Source organism: Delphinus delphis, chromosome 8 (assembly GCF_949987515.2).
Source record: "Delphinus delphis chromosome 8, mDelDel1.2, whole genome shotgun sequence".
Taxonomy (NCBI): Eukaryota; Metazoa; Chordata; class Mammalia; order Artiodactyla; family Delphinidae; genus Delphinus; species Delphinus delphis.
The window spans coordinates 72357080-72377432 of record NC_082690.1 but is presented as its reverse complement, the minus strand read 5'-3'; the positions used below and the strand labels follow the sequence as shown (position 1 = coordinate 72377432).

At 51.2% G+C, this 20353-nt stretch overlaps 2 protein-coding genes across 3 annotated transcripts in view; one reads left to right on the top strand and one right to left on the bottom strand.

The window, feature by feature from the left end:
* The window catches only part of OTOG (otogelin), an 85965-nt gene extending 75880 nt beyond the window's left edge, over positions 1-10085 (bottom strand). Inside the window, exons 1-7 of the mRNA XM_060017333.1 lie at positions 9989-10085; positions 9509-9569; positions 9284-9344; positions 5477-5552; positions 4412-4504; positions 4075-4229; positions 1326-1444 (exon numbers count right to left, since the gene is read on the bottom strand). Coding sequence (XP_059873316.1) covers positions 1326-1444; positions 4075-4229; positions 4412-4504; positions 5477-5552; positions 9284-9344; positions 9509-9569; positions 9989-10085 — 662 coding nt within the window. The remainder of the gene's footprint in view (positions 1-1325; positions 1445-4074; positions 4230-4411; positions 4505-5476; positions 5553-9283; positions 9345-9508; positions 9570-9988) is intronic.
* A 3697-nt stretch (positions 10086-13782) lies between these two features.
* The window catches only part of USH1C (USH1 protein network component harmonin), a 52267-nt gene continuing 45696 nt past the window's right edge, over positions 13783-20353 (top strand). For both annotated transcript variants that reach the window (XM_060017332.1, XM_069540888.1), the window contains exon 1: positions 13783-13862. In XM_060017332.1, the coding sequence (XP_059873315.1) occupies positions 13827-13862 (36 nt within the window). In that variant the 5' untranslated portion in view covers positions 13783-13826. The remainder of the gene's footprint in view (positions 13863-20353) is intronic.

The following is a 20353-nucleotide window of genomic DNA, read 5'->3' as shown; positions in this document are numbered from 1 at the left end:
ATAAACAAAGTGCAGTTAGTAAAGTGAAAAAAAAAATAAAATAAAATTGCAATTTCCCTGGCAGGGATAAATCTTAGAGTGACTGAATTTGCCAGTTCCTTTCTCCTAGATAGGAGAGGTGGTATAAACAGATATCTATTTTGCTTATATTTTTGGTGGGGAGCAAGAAAGGAGTAGGAAGAGAAAAAGAAAAAGGCAAGAGAGAAGACAAACAGGGAATGAAAGAAAAGATGCAGGGCTACAGCAATCTTGACACCTTCCCCATTTTACCGGCACAGGCTCGCCTAGCCAATCTGGAATTTGGCAACTTTCACCCGACTGGAAATTAGGAGGAAGACAAATGAAGGGTCTAACCAGCCAAAGCTGGTACCAAAAGATCCATGTACCAATGCTTCTTTCACAGGAGAAACCCCTGGGCCTTCACTTCTACACTCAGCCCCAGAAAGCTTGGTTACCCAGCGTCCAGGTCTGAAGCAGGAAATAAAAAAGGGGAGAAGGGTCAGTGCAGGAAGGTCCCCCTGACAACATGAAGTGGCAGTGGACAGCAAGGGAAGGAAAGGCCAGTGAAGAAGAAATGCAAGAAAGATTTCAGGGGGCTTCCCTGGTGGCGCAGTGGTTGAGAGTCCGCCTGCCGATGCAGGGGACACGGGTTCATGCCCCGGTCCGGGAGGATCCCACATGCTGCGGAGCGGCTGGGCCCGTGAGCCATGGCCGCTGAGTCTGCGCGTCCGGAGCCTGTGCTCCGTAACGGGAGAGGCTACAACAGTGAAAGGCCCATGTACCACACAAAAAAAAAAGAAAAAGAAAGATTTCAGGAAGGACCACAGTCTGGGGCCTTTTGGTGTAGGAAGCTGGGACTTCACCCCTCGAGTGGTCCCTCAGGCATCCCTGATGTCCCAACAAGGTAAGTGACATTCAAAATGAGCCCAGGCCATCAGAAAAGGGTGAAAGTGTGCTCAGAATCTGCTCTGAGGATGCTTCAACTATGTATGATACACTCAGGAAGATTTCCTTCAACTTGTGAAAGAAAAGAAAATTAAGCATGCTTATAGTGGTAAATTCTCAGCTATCTGGAAACTCTGCTATTTGCCTGAAAACCCACTGTCTAGAAATCCTGACAGTTCCAGAAAATTGTGAGGGACTCTTTCTGCAAACCCAGCTGACTAGAAACCCAGCTGGCCTGCCAGTACGCTTCTGCCCTGGTGTGCTGCTGTTTGCCCCCTGAAAATAATTTCCTTGAGGCTTGAGAAGGGAAGATGCTTACCCATCCACCACCACCCATGCCAGGGAGTAGGGGAGCTCAGGGCAGAAGATGTTACAGTTACCTTATGCCTCCATGGGTGACCTCCTTGGCCAGATGGATCTCCTGCTCACCCGCTAAGAAGAGGCTGACAGACCTGGAGCAGGTGTAGGGGAAAGAGCCACACTGCGGGTCGTTGTGCACCTGGTGGGGGAGAAGGGGCGGTTCGGAGGCCAGTGTGCAGGTTCCTGCCATACACCTGGCCCCGAGCTTCGGTTATGGGCCCAGGGGCACCCTGTTGAGCTTCCACTAATGCCAACAGCCTGACTGCTGCGTGCCAAGCTCGTTTCCTCTGTGATCTCTCTCAGTCCCCACAATACCACAGGAAGGTCAGAGCTCTCATCATCTGCATTTCAGAGAGGAGGCAACTGGTGCTCAGAGAGGTGAAGGGACACACACAGCCAGGATTCTAATTCAAGTGTGCTGTCTTCCTATTTCCAGACTTTTCTATTTATCCATCCCAGGTTATCCCATTGGATTGAAAGCCCAGTTACACGCTCACACCATCTCACACTCACAAACCACACACACACACACATCTCGTATGTGTATCACAGGGCACTCTCAAAGCACACACTATAAACACACACTCCTACCACAACCCTGGCAGATACAGCCTAGCCCTCCCCTGCACACACAGGCACACATGTCACTCCTGTGCTGCCTGTCACATACATGTCTCCTCTGCTCCCTGCTCAGACAGAACCTATACATCCAAGGTCATAGGACCCAAGGAGGGGAGGGATGGGGTTCCCAGAGTTTAGGGAAAACTCTGAAAATGTCAATCTGTCAAATGTGGAGACCCGTCCCATGAGTGAGCAAACCTTCCACTAGGGGCTTCCCTGGTGGTGCAGTGGTTTGGAATCCACCTGTCAGTGCAGGGGACAAGGGTTCGAGCCCTGGTCCGGGAAGATCCCACATGCCGCGGAGCAACTAAGCCCATGCCCCACAGCTACTGAACCTGTGCTCTAGAGTTCGCAAGCCACAACTACTGAGCCTGCCTACCACAACTACTGAAGCCCGCGCACCTAGAGCCTGTGCTCCGCAACAAGAGAAGCCACTGCAATGAGAAGCCCGCGCACCGCAATGAAGAGTAGCCCCCGCTCGCTGCAAGTAGAGAAAGCCTGCGCACAGCAACGAAGACCCAATGCAGCCATAAATAAATAAACAAACAAACAAACAAACCTTCCACTAGATTATCATTAAATGTGGTTAAGCAGCCTGGAGTCATTTCAACTAAAAGTGGGACCTGTGAAAGCCATTCCATAGTCTAAATATTTTTCAAACTTTTGTGACCATGACCCATAGTGAGAAATATATACACATATAAATAAAACAAAAGTTTTACAAAATAATATTACCACTATTAATGTGTAATGCATCCTTATGATATTTTCTATTTACAGTCTCTTTTTTCTTTCTTTCTTTTTTCTTTTTAGGCTGGTTATGACTCATTAAGTTCATTTCATAACCCATGAATGTGTGGCATCCCATTGGTCTAAGTAATTGTGACATATCCAGCACGAAATGACACAGTCATGATGTGTGATATCCACGATAGCCCGAGGCAAAGCGGGAGAGTTGGTCAGGGCTCCCAGCGCATCCAGGGCACAGCCCCCAGGCAGCCTCTTGGCAGGTCTGTGCCTGAGACAGAAGGGGCACACCCAGCTGGCAGAGGAATGACACTGAGCACCGGGATCTCCCCTATCTCCCAACCCCTTGGCCTTAACTCCGCACTGGCCAAGGTGCCCTCCAGCAGAGCTGGCTCCCCACGTAGACTCTCCTCCAGGTAGAGAGCTGTGCCTGCAGGTGACTGCCCACCTGACACACAGGGTGAACGTGAAAATCAGGTCTGCCCGATAGTGAGTCTCACATGTGTTCATATACCAGACAACTTTTACTGAGCATTGATCTAGGTACTGGGAACAGCAGTTGAAAAACACACTTCCTGCTTAGAAAGCTTATATCTGGAGAGTAGGACCAGAAACAGACCTTTGTAAGAGAAACACAATGACAGGGTAATGATGCAGAACTTTGGTTCCACAGAAAGGAGCCCCTGAGCCCACTCAGGAGGTCAGAGCATGCAGAAAGTCTTCTTAGAGGAGATCACCCTAAAGTGAGTCATCCAGGACCTCTACCATTTCCTCTGTGGCACCATGCTCTTTCTTATCTAAGGTCCGTAGCACCCAGTGTTCCGTTGGTCTAGAATGTTCTCACATCCGCCCCCACCCCAACCCCTTCACTTGGCTAGCTCTAATTCATTCTTCAAATCCCAACTTAAACATCACTTCCTCCAGGAAGCCCTCCCTGATCACCATCCTTCCCAATAAGCAAGGTTAGGTTTTCCATCACATGCTCTTCTAGCATTTGGAACTTCTCTATTGCACTCAGTTGCACTTGAAATGATTCATTTGACTTGATGTCTGTTTTCCCCATTACACTACAAGTTCCATAAGGACAGAGGCCACATCTGTGTCTTTGTTCACAGAGCCAGCAACAGGCCTTGTGGCAGGAGAAGAGTATAATTACGCACTTAATAAATACTTGGTGAGTGAGAGACTAAGTGAATGAATGGCCAGGAGCAACCAGTAATGGGTGGGTGAGTGAGAACCATGGAGCCCTCAGCTCACTCCAGGTGCAGATGCCCTGGGCAGGAGCTGGGAGGGGAAAAGAAGGTGCCAGCCTCTCTAACCATGACAAGTAGATCCCAAGCCAGCCCAGCCTTCAGGGCCTAGTGGAACCTTCCTAGACAGGCAGGGCAGGGAACGCCTCACCTGGACTGAGAAGGTCTGCCCCTCGGGTTCATGGCGCCTCACCAGGGTGTAGCTGCCCTTCCCAGACAGGTAGTAGTAGAGGCCATCAAATGTCTCCACGTGATGCTGTCCCCACGCCCGGCAGATGCTGTCCCGCTCAGGGCCGACATTGTACACTGAGCCAGAGAAAAAAGAAGCTGTCTGTGTAGCAGCAGTCGGCACCGAGCCAGAGGCCGGTGGGTTCCAGCCCTGGCGGGGCCACCCCCACTCCCCTCCAGCCCAGAGCCCCACGTCTCAGGCCCGCAGATTTCCCTGTACCCATGGCCCCTCTCGGAGGTGGGATGGAGCCCAGACCCACCCATCTGGCAGCGCGGCCCAGTGGCATTGAAGCGTCTGCAGTCACAGAAGGCCGGGTGCACACACTCACCCCCGTTGAAGCAGGAGAACAAGTCTGCAAGGGAGACAGAAGGCACCTTCCTGTCAAGCCAAGATTGGCAGAACCCATCGAGGCAGCACCTCCCTCAGGCTGGGACCCCAGGCCCCAGCCCTCCCAGGGCTACACGGAACTCAAATCCCCATCACAGGTAGCCCCAGCTTTCCTCAGTAGCTAGCTTTAATGGCGGCAGGAGTAGGGCACCTCAGACGGCTGCCCCGCCCCATCCCTAGCAGGCTGTGGGGTGGGGTCTCAGAGTACCTGCCTTCTGTATGTACCAAGTGGCCCCCAGGCCAGCCCCACCTAGGCCTTCAGCTTCCTAAGCTAAAAGTTCTTGGCCACCAGGCAAGGCAGGCAGAACTACGAACATGCAGCATGTGGGGTGAGCAGGGAGACTGCCCAGAGATCTTCATGTACTGCTCTTCCTCGCTGTCCCATAAGCTCTGGGAAAGAGTCCAGGGCGTAAACCAAGGGAAGGGGAGGGGCCGCACATGTGGAATGTAGTGGAAAGGAAGGCCACAGAGGATGAGAGGACAAAGCAGAGTGTAGTGAAGGAAGGAGCCATGACGTGAGAAGAGGGGCCACAGACAGAGGCCAGATGAGGGGAGAGGCCATGGACACAGGACAGGCGAAGGGAGAGGCCATGGGCATAGGACAGGGCAAGGGGAGAGGCCACAGAAAGTAGAAAGAGGCTACAGACACAGGGTGACGTAGAGAGGGAAAAACAACCACTAAACAAGAAGCTCGGTCTCTCTGGAGTCAGACAGTGTGAGGCAGACAGACGCAGAGCCACGGTCATCAGGACGGGATACTTCCTCAGCCAGGAAGGAGAAAGCAGAGTGGAGCTGGAGGCTGGGGCTGGGGACGGTGGAAAGACACCCCATGCAGGGAAAAGAGGTCCCAGGAGGCCCCGAGAGGAGCCTGGGCCTGCGCTCACAGGGCTTTCTGCAGGCCAGGGCCTCCCACGGGCCACAGGGAGGGGGCACTTACAAGACGGTGCACATTTGGCCCGATGGAGTCGCCTTTCCCAGGAAGACATGGCCAAGGAGTCCAGGGCTTCAGCCTCCTTTTAAAGACAGGAGACGAAGAGAACGCAGTCAAGGGCTGACCTCAGGGAGCGCAGCCTTCCCGGAGGTCACAGCCCTTCCTGCCCCTCAGGTGGAGGGAGGCAGGCCCTTTGCCGCTAGGTGCCTCCGTTACCCCACTTCCCCAGACCCCCCTCTGAGAGGTCTGCAAGGCAGGATTTTCAGGCCTGCCCTAGGTCCGGAGGAGTGAGGCCTGGTTTACACCCTCCCAAGTGGCGTCGTGGTGGCAGGCTGGGGAGGCCTGTAGCCTGAACACACCCGCTGCCCTCCATGCTCCAGTGCGTCGTTCCCCCCCACCACCGCCTCCCCAGCTCCTTCCCTCCCTAGTAAATCTCTGTGTCCTCCACAGCCTGGAACAAAACCCCCTTGTCTGGAGAACAAACACGACACCTCCTCACCACAGAAACCACATGGGGCAGAGCTAAGAGCAGCCCCTCACCCCAGGGCAGGGCGGCATCACTCTGACGCCCCCCACCCAACATTTTGGACTCTTCTAACAAGCAAACACAGTGCCTCACACATCACCACCGGCTGTCCTCAGAACTCAGCTCTGAGTCAGGACTCTCCCTGATAGCACACATCCGAGGACACAGGCAAAGCCCTGTGAGACCCTATATCCCAGACCAGAAGCCCCAATGCACGGTCTCCAGAGATACAAAGCATCTGAAATCAGGACTGCCCGAACATCACGTGTGTTCAGTCACCACACGGCTAGCCACCCTCTCAGGACTCCAGCCCGAGGTGTCTAACGTGACGTCACCTGGGACTGGGACCCTGGGCACAGCAGGCTCCTCCCTCTCAGGACCTCAGCCCCCTCATTTGTACAACTTCCCGGACTGGGTGCCCGGTCCAGCCCAGGGATGGTGAACGGGAGCACGTGTTCTTGCTCACAGGGCCAGTGAGGCACAAACCACACTGAGGGTGCTTGTCTCACATGTTTTCTCCCTCACTGTCACCTCTGCATCCCCAGGTTGAATCCCCAGCCTCTAGCAAAGGACTTGGAGCACAGGAAGTATGCAGAGCACCTGATCCCTGGAGCCCAACCCCAGCTCTTTGCACCTCCTGCAGGCACCCACCCCCTCCCCCCTTCACTGTCCTGCTGACCCCCTCGGAGGTCACTGGCCCTCCTCGACCAGGTATCAGTGTTCTCACTCCCTGGTTCCTGGGTCCTCCCAGCTCTCCTTACTCTGTAGATCCAGGCTGAGCCCAAGGAGTCAGGCTTCCCACCCTGGTAGTAGTCGGTCTCACAGGGCCTCAAAGACCACTGGCAATGGAAGAGAGCAGCCGGGGAAAGGCTCATCACCAACATCCCCCAGGCCTGCAGAGCTTAATTCAACTTGGTCCCTGTGCCTCTCTCCTCCTCGCCCTCCTCTCCCCCAGATGTGGCCCCTGAGATCGGCCTTGTGAGGGTAAGACAGCCTGTGCTGCAAAAAGTCGAGGCCATTTTCTGGAGAAGAATTTTAAATCCTGTCCAAATGATTCATCTTCAGCATAGATCAGGAGTTCTTAATCATTTTTATGCAATGAACCCCTCTGACAATCTAGTGAGGCTTATGGGTCCCTTCTTGGAATAAATGTTTCTAAATACATAAAATAAGACATGAGATTACAAAGGAAATCAAACATATTTCAATGCATTATCAAATATTTTATAAAACTGGGTGACAGTAATATTTGTGCTTCTTTATTAATACGTTAAATCACAAGACCAAGCAGCAGGCCGTATCACTGCCAGAATCTGGGGGCAGTGAGCCATAAATGAGATCTGGAGATAGCAACAATGATTGCAAGGCGATAGGAAAATATCTGTGATTTCTACCGGTGACAGTCACAGACACTGCTATTATGCTGTGGTCTGTAGCCTCTAGTAATAATTAAAGGGAAGGCTAAATTTCAGTTCCATCGAGGAACAAATGCATTTTTCCCCCATCCAAGTTCACGGACTCCTGCTCTACACCATCAATTCTCTGGAGAATGGCTGAGCTCTATAGAGTGAGGCAGCACTGAAATGAAGGGTGGTGGTCTACCGGTCTGAGACCCCCCTCCCTCAGTGAAGAGGGCACTCCAGGCAGAAGCCCTCAAAGGATCCCCAGGTTCACTTTCTAACTAGTAGCCTCATTCCTCCCCACCCTCCCCCCACTCCAGCAGCGTTAAAGGAGGGCCATTCTAACCCCTTGTTTGCTCTAAGGAGTAACGTGAGAAACCTACTGGGGTTGCCAGTAGGTTGGTCTAGATGCTTCCCCAAGGAAAAGAAGGGGAGGCCTACCCTGGAATCCAGCAAGGAAAGAAGCCCACTAGGGGAATGAGATGCTTGGGGAAGGATCGTTACCCCACTAAGGTACAGGGATTCCTGGGGTCTGGAGGGGCGTTCATGATATGGGGGAACAGGCTGGCTCCCTTGCTCTGCTGTGCCCTGAGGGCCCCGGCAAATCATTCACCTACCTCAATTTCCCCATCTATAAAAAGAATGATAAAAAAATTTTTAAATAAAATAAAAATAAATAAAAAGAGTGATGACATTATCTTTCAATTCAAACTGTACCTGACTGTGATTCTAAAACTTGGGGTCTGAGGAAATGGGCAAAAGAGAAAAAAAACCCCATATAATCCAGACATTAGAAAATAAGCATGCCCTTAGTAGATGCAAACCATTAGATACAGAATAGATAACAAGGTCCTACTGTGTAGGACAGGGAACTATATTCAACATCCTGAGATAAACCATAATGGAAAAGAATATAAAAAAGAATGTATACATATGTATAACTGAGTCTCTTTGCTGTACAGCAGAAATTAACACAACATTGTAAGTCAACTATACTTCAATTAAAAAAGAAAAGAAAAGAAAAGAAGTATGCCCCCTCCTACCTTGGGGTCTTCATATCTATTTCCAAAGGGCAGGTATTTGTTTTCTTTTATAAATGATGCTCCCATCCTACTGGCACAAGGAGCTCCCCACAGCTGATCCCCAGAGCCAGGGTGCGTGAATTGAGGCTCGAGATTCTCTGGGGGGCCTGGCTTCGGGTGGGCTGAATTTGTAACATGTTCATGGTTGTAGAAAGGAGACAAATGCAGGCCAGGATTAGAAAGAAAAATTGAGTCACCTGATCCAGAGACCGAAGAAGTTTGGCAAAGAGAGAGAACAAAGCACCACCTCTCCCTAATGCACGGAGGAGCTGGGGAGGGTAGGCAACAGTGAATGGTCAAGACTCAGAGGATGGTAGTCAGGGATCTGTTTCTCAACCAACCCTTCCTTGCAAACCCCACCAGGTGGCCCGGTTTTTCTCTCTCCTCTCAAGGCAGCACTCCTGGGGCACTGCTCAGGGATGAAGAAGGGCCTCTGACAGGGTTTAGACCAGGCAGGGAAAAGAGACTACACTCTCCCAAGCTCTCACCTTCCTACTTTCACCAAGGGAAGGAAAGAGCTCAGCTGTCTCCTGATAGCACCTTTGTGCCCTCCTCCTCTAAAAAACAATTTTTAAATCAATAAATAGATAAACTGGCTACAGGGCCCCAAGAGATTAGGAAAGTGGGAGTAGAGGCATCCTATAAATTTGCATACTTCAAACACATTCTAGGAATCTTGTTTGTTCCCTCTGAATAACTGCAAAGACACCCTTCCTGCAACCTACAGAGCTCCCTGCCAGCCTCAAACCCAGAGAGAAATAAGCCCCTGCCCAGTGAAGCCTCCCTTCCCCAGGCCTCCCCTTACCTGGCCTCCCATCACTGTTGTAGCATCCCCTATGGCAAGGATCGCCTCCTGACGGCTGTGGCTAGATGAGAAACAAGCCTGGCATGGGTGAGGGGATAGGAGTGGGCCATGCCTCCCCACCACCCCCAGGCCCATCCCACCCTCTGTGCTAACCCCTGGGGTCACCCACGCCAGGAATAAAGATGGAACCAGTGAGTGGGGCAGCACAAGCTCTTGCCTACTCACCTGGGATCCTGGGCTGGCTCAGGCTGCAGCTCTGCATTGCCCCAGGGTGTGGGTGCTGCGGCTGGGGAGCGGGATTACTCTCCACTCAAGCGATGCCTCCCACCACCCGCTCCCCACCTGCTAGGAAGCCTCTCTCACACCCCATTCTCTCTCCCTGCAGCCTTCTCAAATCCTTTCTCCCCCTCCCTGGCGACTCTTCTCCAACAAGGTGTCCCTCCTCCTTCCCACTCTCTGTGCCCCAGTTCTCTCTGGTTCCCCCCACTTGGGTCTCTTCCACCCTGCCCAGCTTGAGAGCCATTCCCCTGGTTGTGGCTGACCTTTCTTTCCTTCTGCGGTCCCTCTCCCCCGACCCACTCCCTGGCTGTCCCCCTGCCCTCCCTCAAACCTTCTTTCTTTCCTGCCTCTCTCCAACTTGCTCAGGCCCGTCCCCCTAAACGTTCCCTCAGCCCCCTGGGGTCCCCTAGTCCACACCCGTCTCACCGAGAGACTGTAGCGGCAGAGACTCCCCTGCCGGCTCACTCCGGGGCAGCCAGACGCAAGCGACTAGCAGGCAGAACGCGGGCGCCGGGGCCCCCATAAGGGCACGCGGGGACTAGGAAGCCTGAGCGAACGGCCAGGGTCCCGAGTGCCTCTCCCGCGAAGGCAGGGTAACACCTACTCGTAGGAGGCCGCCGTCCCTCTCGCTCTCTTGCCCTGGGCTTCCCTTCGCCCCACCTCCCAGGCTCTTGGCTCCGCCCTGAGCTAGAGTGACAGGACTGCCCAGCTCATTACCATAATTTAGGCGCCTGGCCGTGGCCCCGCCTTTGCCCTTCTTGGCGTTAGGCTGCACCTCCCCAGGGGAGGCTGGATTCAGATCACTCAGCCCTAAGTCCCTTGGGGGAGCAAGGAGGCAGTCTGTGCAACTTCCAACATCCCTTGCTCCTCAGAGATCCCTGGCTCTGGAACCTGGGTTTCCGAAGCCCCTAACACCAGAGACCCAAGATGCCGGTATGAGTCTGGTCCTATGCACTCCTTTTACAAAGGTCCCGGGACATGCTACTCCGTGGTCAGTGGCAGACCAGGGCTCAGGCCTGTGCAGTCCTAGCCTGTGCTCCCACCTCTCCCCACTACAGCCTCCTGAGTCCCCAAGTCCCCACCCTACCCCCAGTTTTGAACACCTCTAGAGAATGGATCATGGCTTAATCCTCTGTATGTCCAGCACTAGCTCAGGCCCCAGCTTGGGGAATGTTGACTGAGTGACAGAAGTGCCTCACATTCCCATATTATTGCTCCCATCAAGGCCATACTTTGACAAAACAACTTTAATTTTGTGAACAAGATACCCTCTCTGTCCAGGGGGAATTTTAAAATGGTAGAAATGTAGGCCTGAGAGCCTTGGGAAACTTTGTATCATTCACTTGGCCAACTAAGTGCTAGAACACCAACTAGATGCCAGGCCGTATAGATGATGATGATGATGATAATGACGATAGTGTTGGCCTTCATAGGCCCCTGGGCAGCGGTATACATTTGGGATACATTCATGCATTCATCCATTCAACCAATTTGTTGAGCATCTACTCCTCGCCACACATTGTTCTGGGAATAAAGTGGTAAATAAAGCACACATAGCTATCCCTATTGTGGTCCGTGCGCAGGTTGGAAGAAGAATTTCCAGACACAAAGTATTTTAGAAAACAGTGAGTTTATGGAGAGCAAAGAGCAGAGTTAGTGAAGGGCGCTGCAAATACAGCAGGTCAACTTCCTGATAGACCAGGGAGAGGCAACCCCCTTTGTGCGCTAGTAGTCAACTTTTATAGCCTGAAGACAAAGAAAATTCCTGCTCACAGGATGGCATTAGGTGGTTGGCCAGGGTGCTACAAGGTTGCTACCTGGTGAATATTTTACCTAATATGGAGTTGGGGGGGGGCGGTGAGGGGGGCTGTCCGGTTTAGATTAGGAGAGCCCATGTCAACAATTGCTATGGGGGCTCGGTTAATTTCAAGTTTTTATCCTATGTCCTTGATGTAGGGCTCTACAATCCCCACACAGGGTATTTGAAGCCGTAGGGTTAGATGGGAAGATGAAGAGGAAAGAGCAAAGGATGGAGCCTTAAAGAACACTGGTTAAGGAATGGGTGAAGGCAGGGCTGCCTTAGAGGAAGCTTGAAAAGGAACATTCATGATGTAATAGGGAAGGACAAATCTGACTCCATATTGAAGCTGTTTTTTTTACTTTAACCTTTGTATTCTATTGCTTTTGCTACAAGTTAAGAATGTTGCCAATTGCCTGAAATATACAGGATAGCCCATTCTCAAGCCTCTGACCTTTAAAGGTATAACACTTTCCCATTCATATAGAAATAAAAAGTTTCAGAACAGAGAATAACATTTGTCTTGTTGGACCTTTATAGGAACATTGTGACCCAGACCTACCTGGAGGGCTATAAGAACAAAGAATTCCGGCACCAAGAAATTTGCAACCTCACCCCTACCCCTTTCAGTATAAAAGAAGCCTGAATTCTAACTTGGGGAAGATGGTTCTTTGGGATACTAGTCCACCATGTTCTTGGTCTGCTGGCTTTAAAAATAAAGTTGCTGGGGAGGGGGAAGGGTAAGCTGGGACGAAGTGAGAAAGTGGCATGGACATATATACACTAACAAATGTAAAACAGATAGCTAGTGGGAAGCAGCTGCATAGCCCAGGGAGATCAGGTTGGTGCTTTGTGTCCACCTAGAGGGGTGGGATAGGGAGGGTGGGAGGCAGGTGCAAGAGGGAGGGAATATGGGGATATGTGTATGCATATAGCTTATTCACTTTGTTATACAGCAGAAACTAACACAACACTGTAAAGCAATTATACTCTGATAAAGACGTTTAAAAAATAAAATAAAAAAGTTGCTGTTCCTTGCCCCAACAACTCGTCTCGCAATTTATTGGTCTGTTGTGCAGTGAGCAGTTCGAACTTGGACTCAGTAACAATGGGAGAGGAGAACCAGGATTCAGTTTTATCCCTAAAACCAAGAGGGAAGCATTTAAAGGAGAGAGTCTGCAGGGGGCAGTGGTCATGTAAAAGAAGGATTGGGGTGCCATTGGATGGCATTCCCCTCATAAGGGCATTTGCTGCTCGGCCTGGATTCTATATACGAAATAAACAGCCATATGACATAGTTACGAAATGCAGAAAATCAACAAGGCAAGTTGGAGGGGAATATATTTTGTGTGTCTTTCCTGGGCCTCTGAAAATCTCACAATTCTTTTATCTCTGACCTTAACTAGTTAATATGAAGGGGAGAACATGGATGATATTTTAAGGTTCTTCTCCAGGAAGGATTTATATCTTAAACTAGGCAATAATTTAGCCCAAATAAAAATAGTCTGCTGACAAAACTTCAGCTATTGGTGGTGGGCTGCAAAGGAGGGGGTCTTTAGGTGCCTCTGAAGTTACAGTTGTTCACTGATTTGGGCTGCTGTCCACCTCCTGTCCCCTGTCCCTTGACATGGTGCAAACAGGGCAGGCCCTGACCCTGAGTTAAATCCAAGAACAAGCCCCATAATTAAAAGTGCCCACTCTTTCCATTCACGTCTGTTTTTATCACCCCTCTCCTGGCCCCCTCTTTCCTCTCAGTCTGTCCCAGGGTTGGTTCATCATTATCTTTGCACCCCAGCCCTAGACCTAGGAGTCGAGCAAACTTTGGTTGAATTGAATCAAATGAACCAGATGGGGCCTGGGCCCTGGGTAAAGGTCAGCTGTAAATCAGGATGTCATTGCCAGGCCCTTCTATGCTTCAGTGTATGTGTGTGTGTGTGTGTGTGTGTGTGTGTGTGTGTGCGCGCGTGTGTGTGATTGGAGGGGAGCTAGGGAACGTGGGAGGGGAAGTCAGTTAAGAAGGGGCACTCCCACCCACTGGTTCACCAAGGAATTCACAAAGAGAAGATGTCTTCCAAGTGGGAAAAACCCACAGAGGAATGCACACTGAAGGTGAGATGCCTGAAAGAGGGTGACAGACAGTTTCCTGAGATCGTTTCCCTCAACTGCGTGTGTTTGGGAGCCATTCCAAGAGCAGCGCCAGCCTCAGGTCCAACCATTGGTGCCACCATTACTGACACACACTCCAGCCCGTTTGCTCCAGGGCGTCACTGAGAGACGACGCGATTCAGGACGTGGGCCTCCCGCCTCCCCGCGGCCCCGCCCCGCCCCGCCCCGCCCGTCCCAAGTCCCGCCCCCTCCCTCCCAGGCCCCGCCTATCAGGGTCTCCGCCTCTGCCGGCCCGGGGCAACCAAGCACCGGCGCCCGAAGGAGCTAGTTGTGTAGCAAGCGGTTCTATCTGGCTCAGCCATGGACCGGAAGGTGGCCCGAGAATTCCGTCACAAGGTCAGAGCTGCTAGGGGCCCCTCAAGCGCCCCGGACCCCGGAGTCCGGGGCGGAGTGGGTGGGAAGTGGACACCCTCGGCACCACCCCTTGCTTTCCCAGCAGGGCCTGGAGCTTTGGGTGGGCTGGGACCCCGAGGGTCATTTGGTTGCCAGCAGGGATCCCCAGTAAAATGAGGGAGATGCACTGGGACTTCAGGTATAGGAACCACTAAACTGATCTCCTTAAAGTGTCCTTTCTCTTTCTGCGCTCCAGGTTTGGGATTTCTCTGGGGTTAGGATTCCTTCCAGTCTTGGCCTGAGACAGGATACTTCTCTGAGATAGCCCATAGTGGGCAAACCCCCTCCCTCCCGGCGCTTCCAGCTCTGGGCTGTTGGAACGTGTGGAGAGGGGTTGGGGTAGTGTCTGAGAGGTGAGGACTGGTAGAGAGGGGAAGTGGATGCTTCCTTCTGTCTTTTGACCTCACAATTCCAGTTCGAAGCACTCCAGGCAGCCCCCTCCCCACTTAAGGGCATTTCTGGCGGCCTGAGAAGTAGCTGAGGACCTGGGGCTGGCCAGGGGGCAGTGGGAGGAAGGGAGGAGGCTCAGGCAGCGGGCCAGAGCCTTCGGGCTCTCCCCTGGTGTGTCCCAGTGAGGGGCCTCTTTGGTGGCCCGGGATCCTCAGAGACCATCACGGAAAGCTACTGGATTTCACCCAGGCTTTCCAGAACTGTTTCCAGAGCTGTGCAGGAGTCACTGAAGCCCTGAGGTCAAAGAGGACCATTTGAAGGGACCCAGTGGACCACCCCACCAGGCCTGAGGATGCCTCAGAGCCCAAGGATAAAGGCAGGGATGTCTGGAGCTACCCACAGGCCCTGCCTGAGGGACGGGTGACAGTACCTTGAGGCCTGCCCAGAGGGGCAGTGTCTTTAGCCCAAGCCAACCCCCTTCCCAGGCCTGAGGGGGCAGAGGTCAGGCAGGCAAGGTCAGGTTGCTTAGCCCCTCTCTCGCCACACAGAGGCCCAGGGGAGCCCAAGGAGCCCGCCTGTGTGGAGGCCACAGGGGCTAAAAGCCAGGGGCTTGGGGCTAGGGGCCGACAGTCAGTTGTCCATTTAAGAAACATGTTTTGAGCACCCACTCCGTGCCAGACCCTGCCTGTGCCCTCAAATTGCTGGTCATGTGGGTGGGAGGCAGACCCTACACTAATAACTACCCACAACTGGGTGCTGAGTGTTGGAATCAAGGTTTGGTGGGGGGACAGAGAGAGCAGCTCATACTGGTGGAATCTTCTGAAAATGAGGCCTTGGGATCCCAAGGGTGAGAGATAACGGGAAGTTCAAGCAGGAGTTTGGGGGCTGGCAGATAGCAAGGGGAGTGTGAGACAGTGTTCACCAGTGCATCCTGTTGCAAAGGGACTTGAGGGGAGAAATTTCAGCCGCTGAGGCCGTTTGGTGAGTGTAGATTTCAGGCAACCCACTGTTGAAAGAGCACAACTGCCCGTCCCCCACCCCAAGATGACTCAGGCTTGAATTTCAGTTTCCTGCCCCTGGGCTGAAAATAATGTCGGGTCCTCTTTTGTCTTCTCCTCATGGGGTACTTTTCTCTGCCTCTTTGAGAGAATTATATCTGGAGTCCCTGGTGTCTGACTCAGCCCCTGGGTTAGCCCCTATTCCTCTTCCACAGGCCCCATGGGCTCCAAAGGGCCTCAGGCCTCTGTGTTTCCACTGCCCTGCTCTTCCGCATCACGAAAGTCATTACCTATTAATGCCCCTGTGTGAGCAGGCAGGGCATGCTGGGCAAGGCCGGGGCTGGACTTTGTGCCCTGTTGCTTCGGAGGCAGCAGCAACCTTCCCCTCCCAGGGTGGAGATCATCTAGGAACTGTGGCGAGAAGATGAAGCAGCAGAGGAGAGACCTTGCCTGTTTACTGCTTTCTAAGATGTCCCTTCCTTAGCGTTTCAGAGCAAATTCACCCCTTGGGAATGGTTTGTAACCTAAATAAATTCTTAGTCATTGGAGGTAACATTTTAAAGGTAGTGTGTTGTCATGGAAAGTGCTGTGTGACCTGGAGCAAGTTATTAACCTCTCTGTGCCTCAGTTCTCCAATTTGTTAAATAGGGATAACAATAATATTTAACTAGTGTGTTTATTGTTAGTACCAGATGAGATCTACACATGTGTAGGAAGCTTAAATAGACCCTTTTACTTAGTGAAGCCTCAACAAATGTCCACTGTTGTCTGTTGTCTGAAGTTAGGTAGAACTGGGGTCAAATCTCAATCCTGTCACTCACTGCCAGTGAGACCTTGGGCAAGCAGTCTCGCTGAGCTTTAGTTTCCTTAACTTTGCGTTGAGGTTCATAGTGCTTACCCCACAGGACAGTTAGGATTAAATAGGAATTCAAACACTGGCTTCTCTGGTCATTTGGTAACCATTTGGTAAATGACCACACTGTTCCCAGCTGATACCTGCAGAGCATCCTGTTGGATGAGCCAACAGTCTCCATGCCACTGAGCAGGGACTGTTGGGCTTGTGCAGTTTCCCCAAGGCCACCAGCAGACCAGCAGTACTTGCATGTCCTTCCTGGTCACAGCCTTGGAGTCAGGATACCAAGGTGAGGGGAGGGAGCAACAGAGACTAAGACTTCTACCCGAGAGAACCAGCTTTTCAAAAGAGGGCTGCCCCTGTGCTCACTGCATCCGCATGTTGCAAGAACTTGGTAACTCATTTGCTCAAAAAGTATTTATTGACTGTTCAGCAATCATACATTTATGGGCATCTACACTGTACCCTGCCCAAAGCTAGGAATCTGGCCGAAGAGGTTGGGGGAATAAATAAGAAGGTCAGAAAGAGCCTCTACATTCTAGGGATTTGCTAATCAGTCATTCATGCATGCATGCAATAAATATTGACTGAGCTACTAATATATGCTGGGCAGTACTCTAACCACTGAATAAGAAAACAAAGTCTCTGCCCTCTTAGAGAGCACTTTCTAGTGGGGAAGACAGACAGTTAACAAGTAAACCAAAGTATCATATATGAAAGTATCATATAATGCCAAGTAGTAATGAATGCTATGAAAAAAATAAACTGGGGTGAGGGGATAAAGAGTGACGAGATAGTACTTTTTATAGGATAGTCAGGGAAACCTCTCTGAAGAAGTGATATTTGAGGAAAGACATAAAAGATATGAGGGAAGGAGCCATGGGGATATATGTAGAAGAGCATTCCAGGAAGAGGGAACAGCAAGTACAAAGGCCCTGAGGCAAGCATTTGCTTGCCTTCTCTAGGAACAGCAAGTAGGATGGTGTTTCCGAGAAGAATTATGGAATGAAGAGTGCTAGGGGGTGGATCAGAGGGGTGGTGGAGTCCTGATAGGCCATACTCAGGATTTGGGGTTTTGTTCTAAGTGAGAGAAGCCAGCTGGGGAGTGACATGACTGAATTACATTTTAAAAGAATTGCTCTGACTGCTGGTAGAGAACAGACTGAGAGGGCCAAGGGTAGAAAAGGGACCCTCACTTAGGAGGCTTCTGAAGTAGCCCAGGGCACAGGGAGGGGAGGGGGGCGTTGGACCAGGTGGAGTAGCCAGACCGAGGATACATGTTCAAGGTAGACATGACAGGCTTTGCTGATGGGATTGGCTGTGGGTGTCGAGAAAAAGGTATCAAGGGTGAGACTATGAGCTGGGAGGAGGAGCAGGTTGGTGGGGTCAGAGCGGGAGGTGGTGGAAACCAAGAGCTCCATTTTGAATGTTTTATGTTTGAGATGCCTTTTAGATCTCCAAGTACAGAGGTGACTAAGAATGCCCTCTTGCGCTGTTGGTGGGAATGTAAATTGATACAGCCACTATGGAGAACAGTATGGAGGTTCCTTTAAAAACTAAAAACAGAACTACCATATGACCCAGCAGTCCCACTCCTGGGCATATACCCTGAGAAAACCATAATTCAAAAAGAGTCATGTACCACAATGTTCATTGCAGCACTATTTACAATAGCCAGGACATGGAAGCAACCTAAGTGTCCATCGACAGATGAATGGATAAAGATGAGTGGCACATATACACAATGGAATATTACTCAGCCATAAAAAGAAACGAAATTGAGTTATTTGTAGTGAGGTGGATGGATCTAGAGTCTGTCATACAGAGTGAAGTAAGTCAGAAAGAGAAAAACAAATACCGTATGCTAACACATATATATGGAATCTAAAAAAAAAAAAAAAAAAAAAGATGGTTCTGAAGAACCTAGGGGCAGGACATGAATAAAGACACAGATGTAGAGAATGGACTTGAGGACACAGGGAGGGGGAAGGGTAAGCTGGGACGAAGTGAGAGAGTGGCATGGACATATATACACTGCCAAACGTAAAATAGATAGCTAGTGGGAAGCAGCCACATAGCACAGGGAGATCAGCTCGGTGCTTTGTGACCACCTAGAGGGGTGGGATAGGGAGGGTGGGAGGGAGACGCAAGAGGGAGGAGGTATTGGGATATATGTATATGTATAGCTGATTCACTTTGTTATAAAGCAGAAACTAACACACCATTGTAAAGCAATTATACTCCAATAAAGATGTTTAAAAAAATATATCTATATATATATATTTTTAAAAAAAGAAGGCCAGTAGCTGTAGGAGTGTGAAAATCAGGGGAGAGGTCTGTGCTAGGATAAGCCTCAGTGAATCCCCGGAGAATAGATGGTACTTAAACCCCAGAGACTGATGAGGTCACTTAGGGACACAGTGTAGATGGAAAGAAGACCCAGAACAGAGCCCGGAGCACCCCAATCTGTAAAGGAGAGGACGAGGAGAAGAAACAGCAAGGAAGGCAGGAGAACCAGCAGAAGGAGGGAGTGATTGGCTGTGCCCAGCACTGGGTCAGATGCTACCAACTAGGTAGCATGAAACGAGTCTCTTGAAAAGATGAAGGACAATAAAACATGGGTCAGATAAATCCAGTACTATCTGGGATGCACAATGTGAAGGCCTGGGCAGAAGCAGAGCTAGATCCATTCACCCCAGCAACATTTATGGAGGGTCCACTCTCTGCCAGCTGCTGAGAACATGGAATTTGTGTTCATTTATTCTTACTTAGTTTAATTAACAAACACTTAGAACTTGCTACTTTCCAGGCACTGTTCTAAGTATTCAACAACTATTAACTCAATGAATAATTAAAAAAAACAATTTTTAATCTCTCATAGAATGATGAAGTCTTATGAGATACTTTTATCCCCATTTTACAGATGAGGAAACTGAAGCACAGAGATGTGCAGACTCAGATGGGGAAGGGACTTGTGGCCTCACTCCCCACCTTCCCCTAGGCCTGTGTCGGGACCAGATACAGATTAGTGAGAGACAGTCAGGTGAAGAAAGGAAGTCCGACACAGCTTGGTGAGTCCCGTGGCAGAGGTGGGGACAAAGTGCCATCCTGTGCACAGAGAATGACAGGACAGGCTTTGTGGCGGAGCCTGAGGAAAGGCTTGACCGAGGAGAGCTGGTATTTGAGGAGACTTGCAGGTGGAGGAAGAGCTCCAGAGAAGAACTGCTGGTACCACCAGTACTAATAGCTAAGGTTTCACACCAGCCATGGTCGCAGTAGGAAGCAGGTGGCTCATCCGAATGGGAAACTGAAGCGTTTTATGAAGGGACTGCATAAGGGGAAGGGCAGGGATGGCTGAGCTGACAAGGCGTGGTAACACAGCCTGGCAGGAGCAGCAGCTGGAGGCCAGGGGCTCCTGAAGGGGCAACGGAAGGGGGTTCCAGAGCAAGGGAGAGCATGGCTGCGAGAGAGGCGCCCAGTCAGACGCTGCAGCCTCAGCTGGAGGCACCTGCCTCGTGGTGGTCCAGCGTGGAGGGAGCCGGGGAATCAGAACCCCACTCCCTTTCTCCCCAGGCCCTCTCACCACCCCCTGGCTGAACACAGCAGGAAGCAGAGGGCAGGGGGCCCGTGCAAAGCTTCCTGGGACATAAAACTGGGTGGAGGAGGCTGGGTTGTGGGTCTGGAGGCAAAAAGGAAGAGATCCAGCACACGTTTTAGAGCCCTTGAAATTTTGGAGTCCTGGGCACTGTCCTAAGTACTTTATATACATTCATTCATGTAATCCCCACCACAGCCCCAGGAGGGCAAATGTCACCCAGTGGAACAACATGCATTATTTAACTTGCTTCTTGCTCTCTTTCTCCATCTTTGGCCGGGTGCATGCATGGAGTTGAATTTGCATAAGCTGAAGGTTGTGTGCTTCCGCTGTGTGGCTGTTCTGAAAGGCCAGTCCATATGCAGGAAGGCAGGGAGATGAGGCTGGAGAGGGCTCAAGGCCAAAGCCAGAATTTGCCTCCACTGCCCCAGACACGGGGCCTGAACCTTATGAGGGGGGAGATGCACCTCCGCACCACACCATGCAGGCCAATAACACTGAGCCAGCTGAGCATCTGTCAGAGAATGCCCATGCTGGATGGAGGGGACCAGACACAAGTTGGGTGGGAATGGGGGATTGATGTGATAAGGAGACCCCC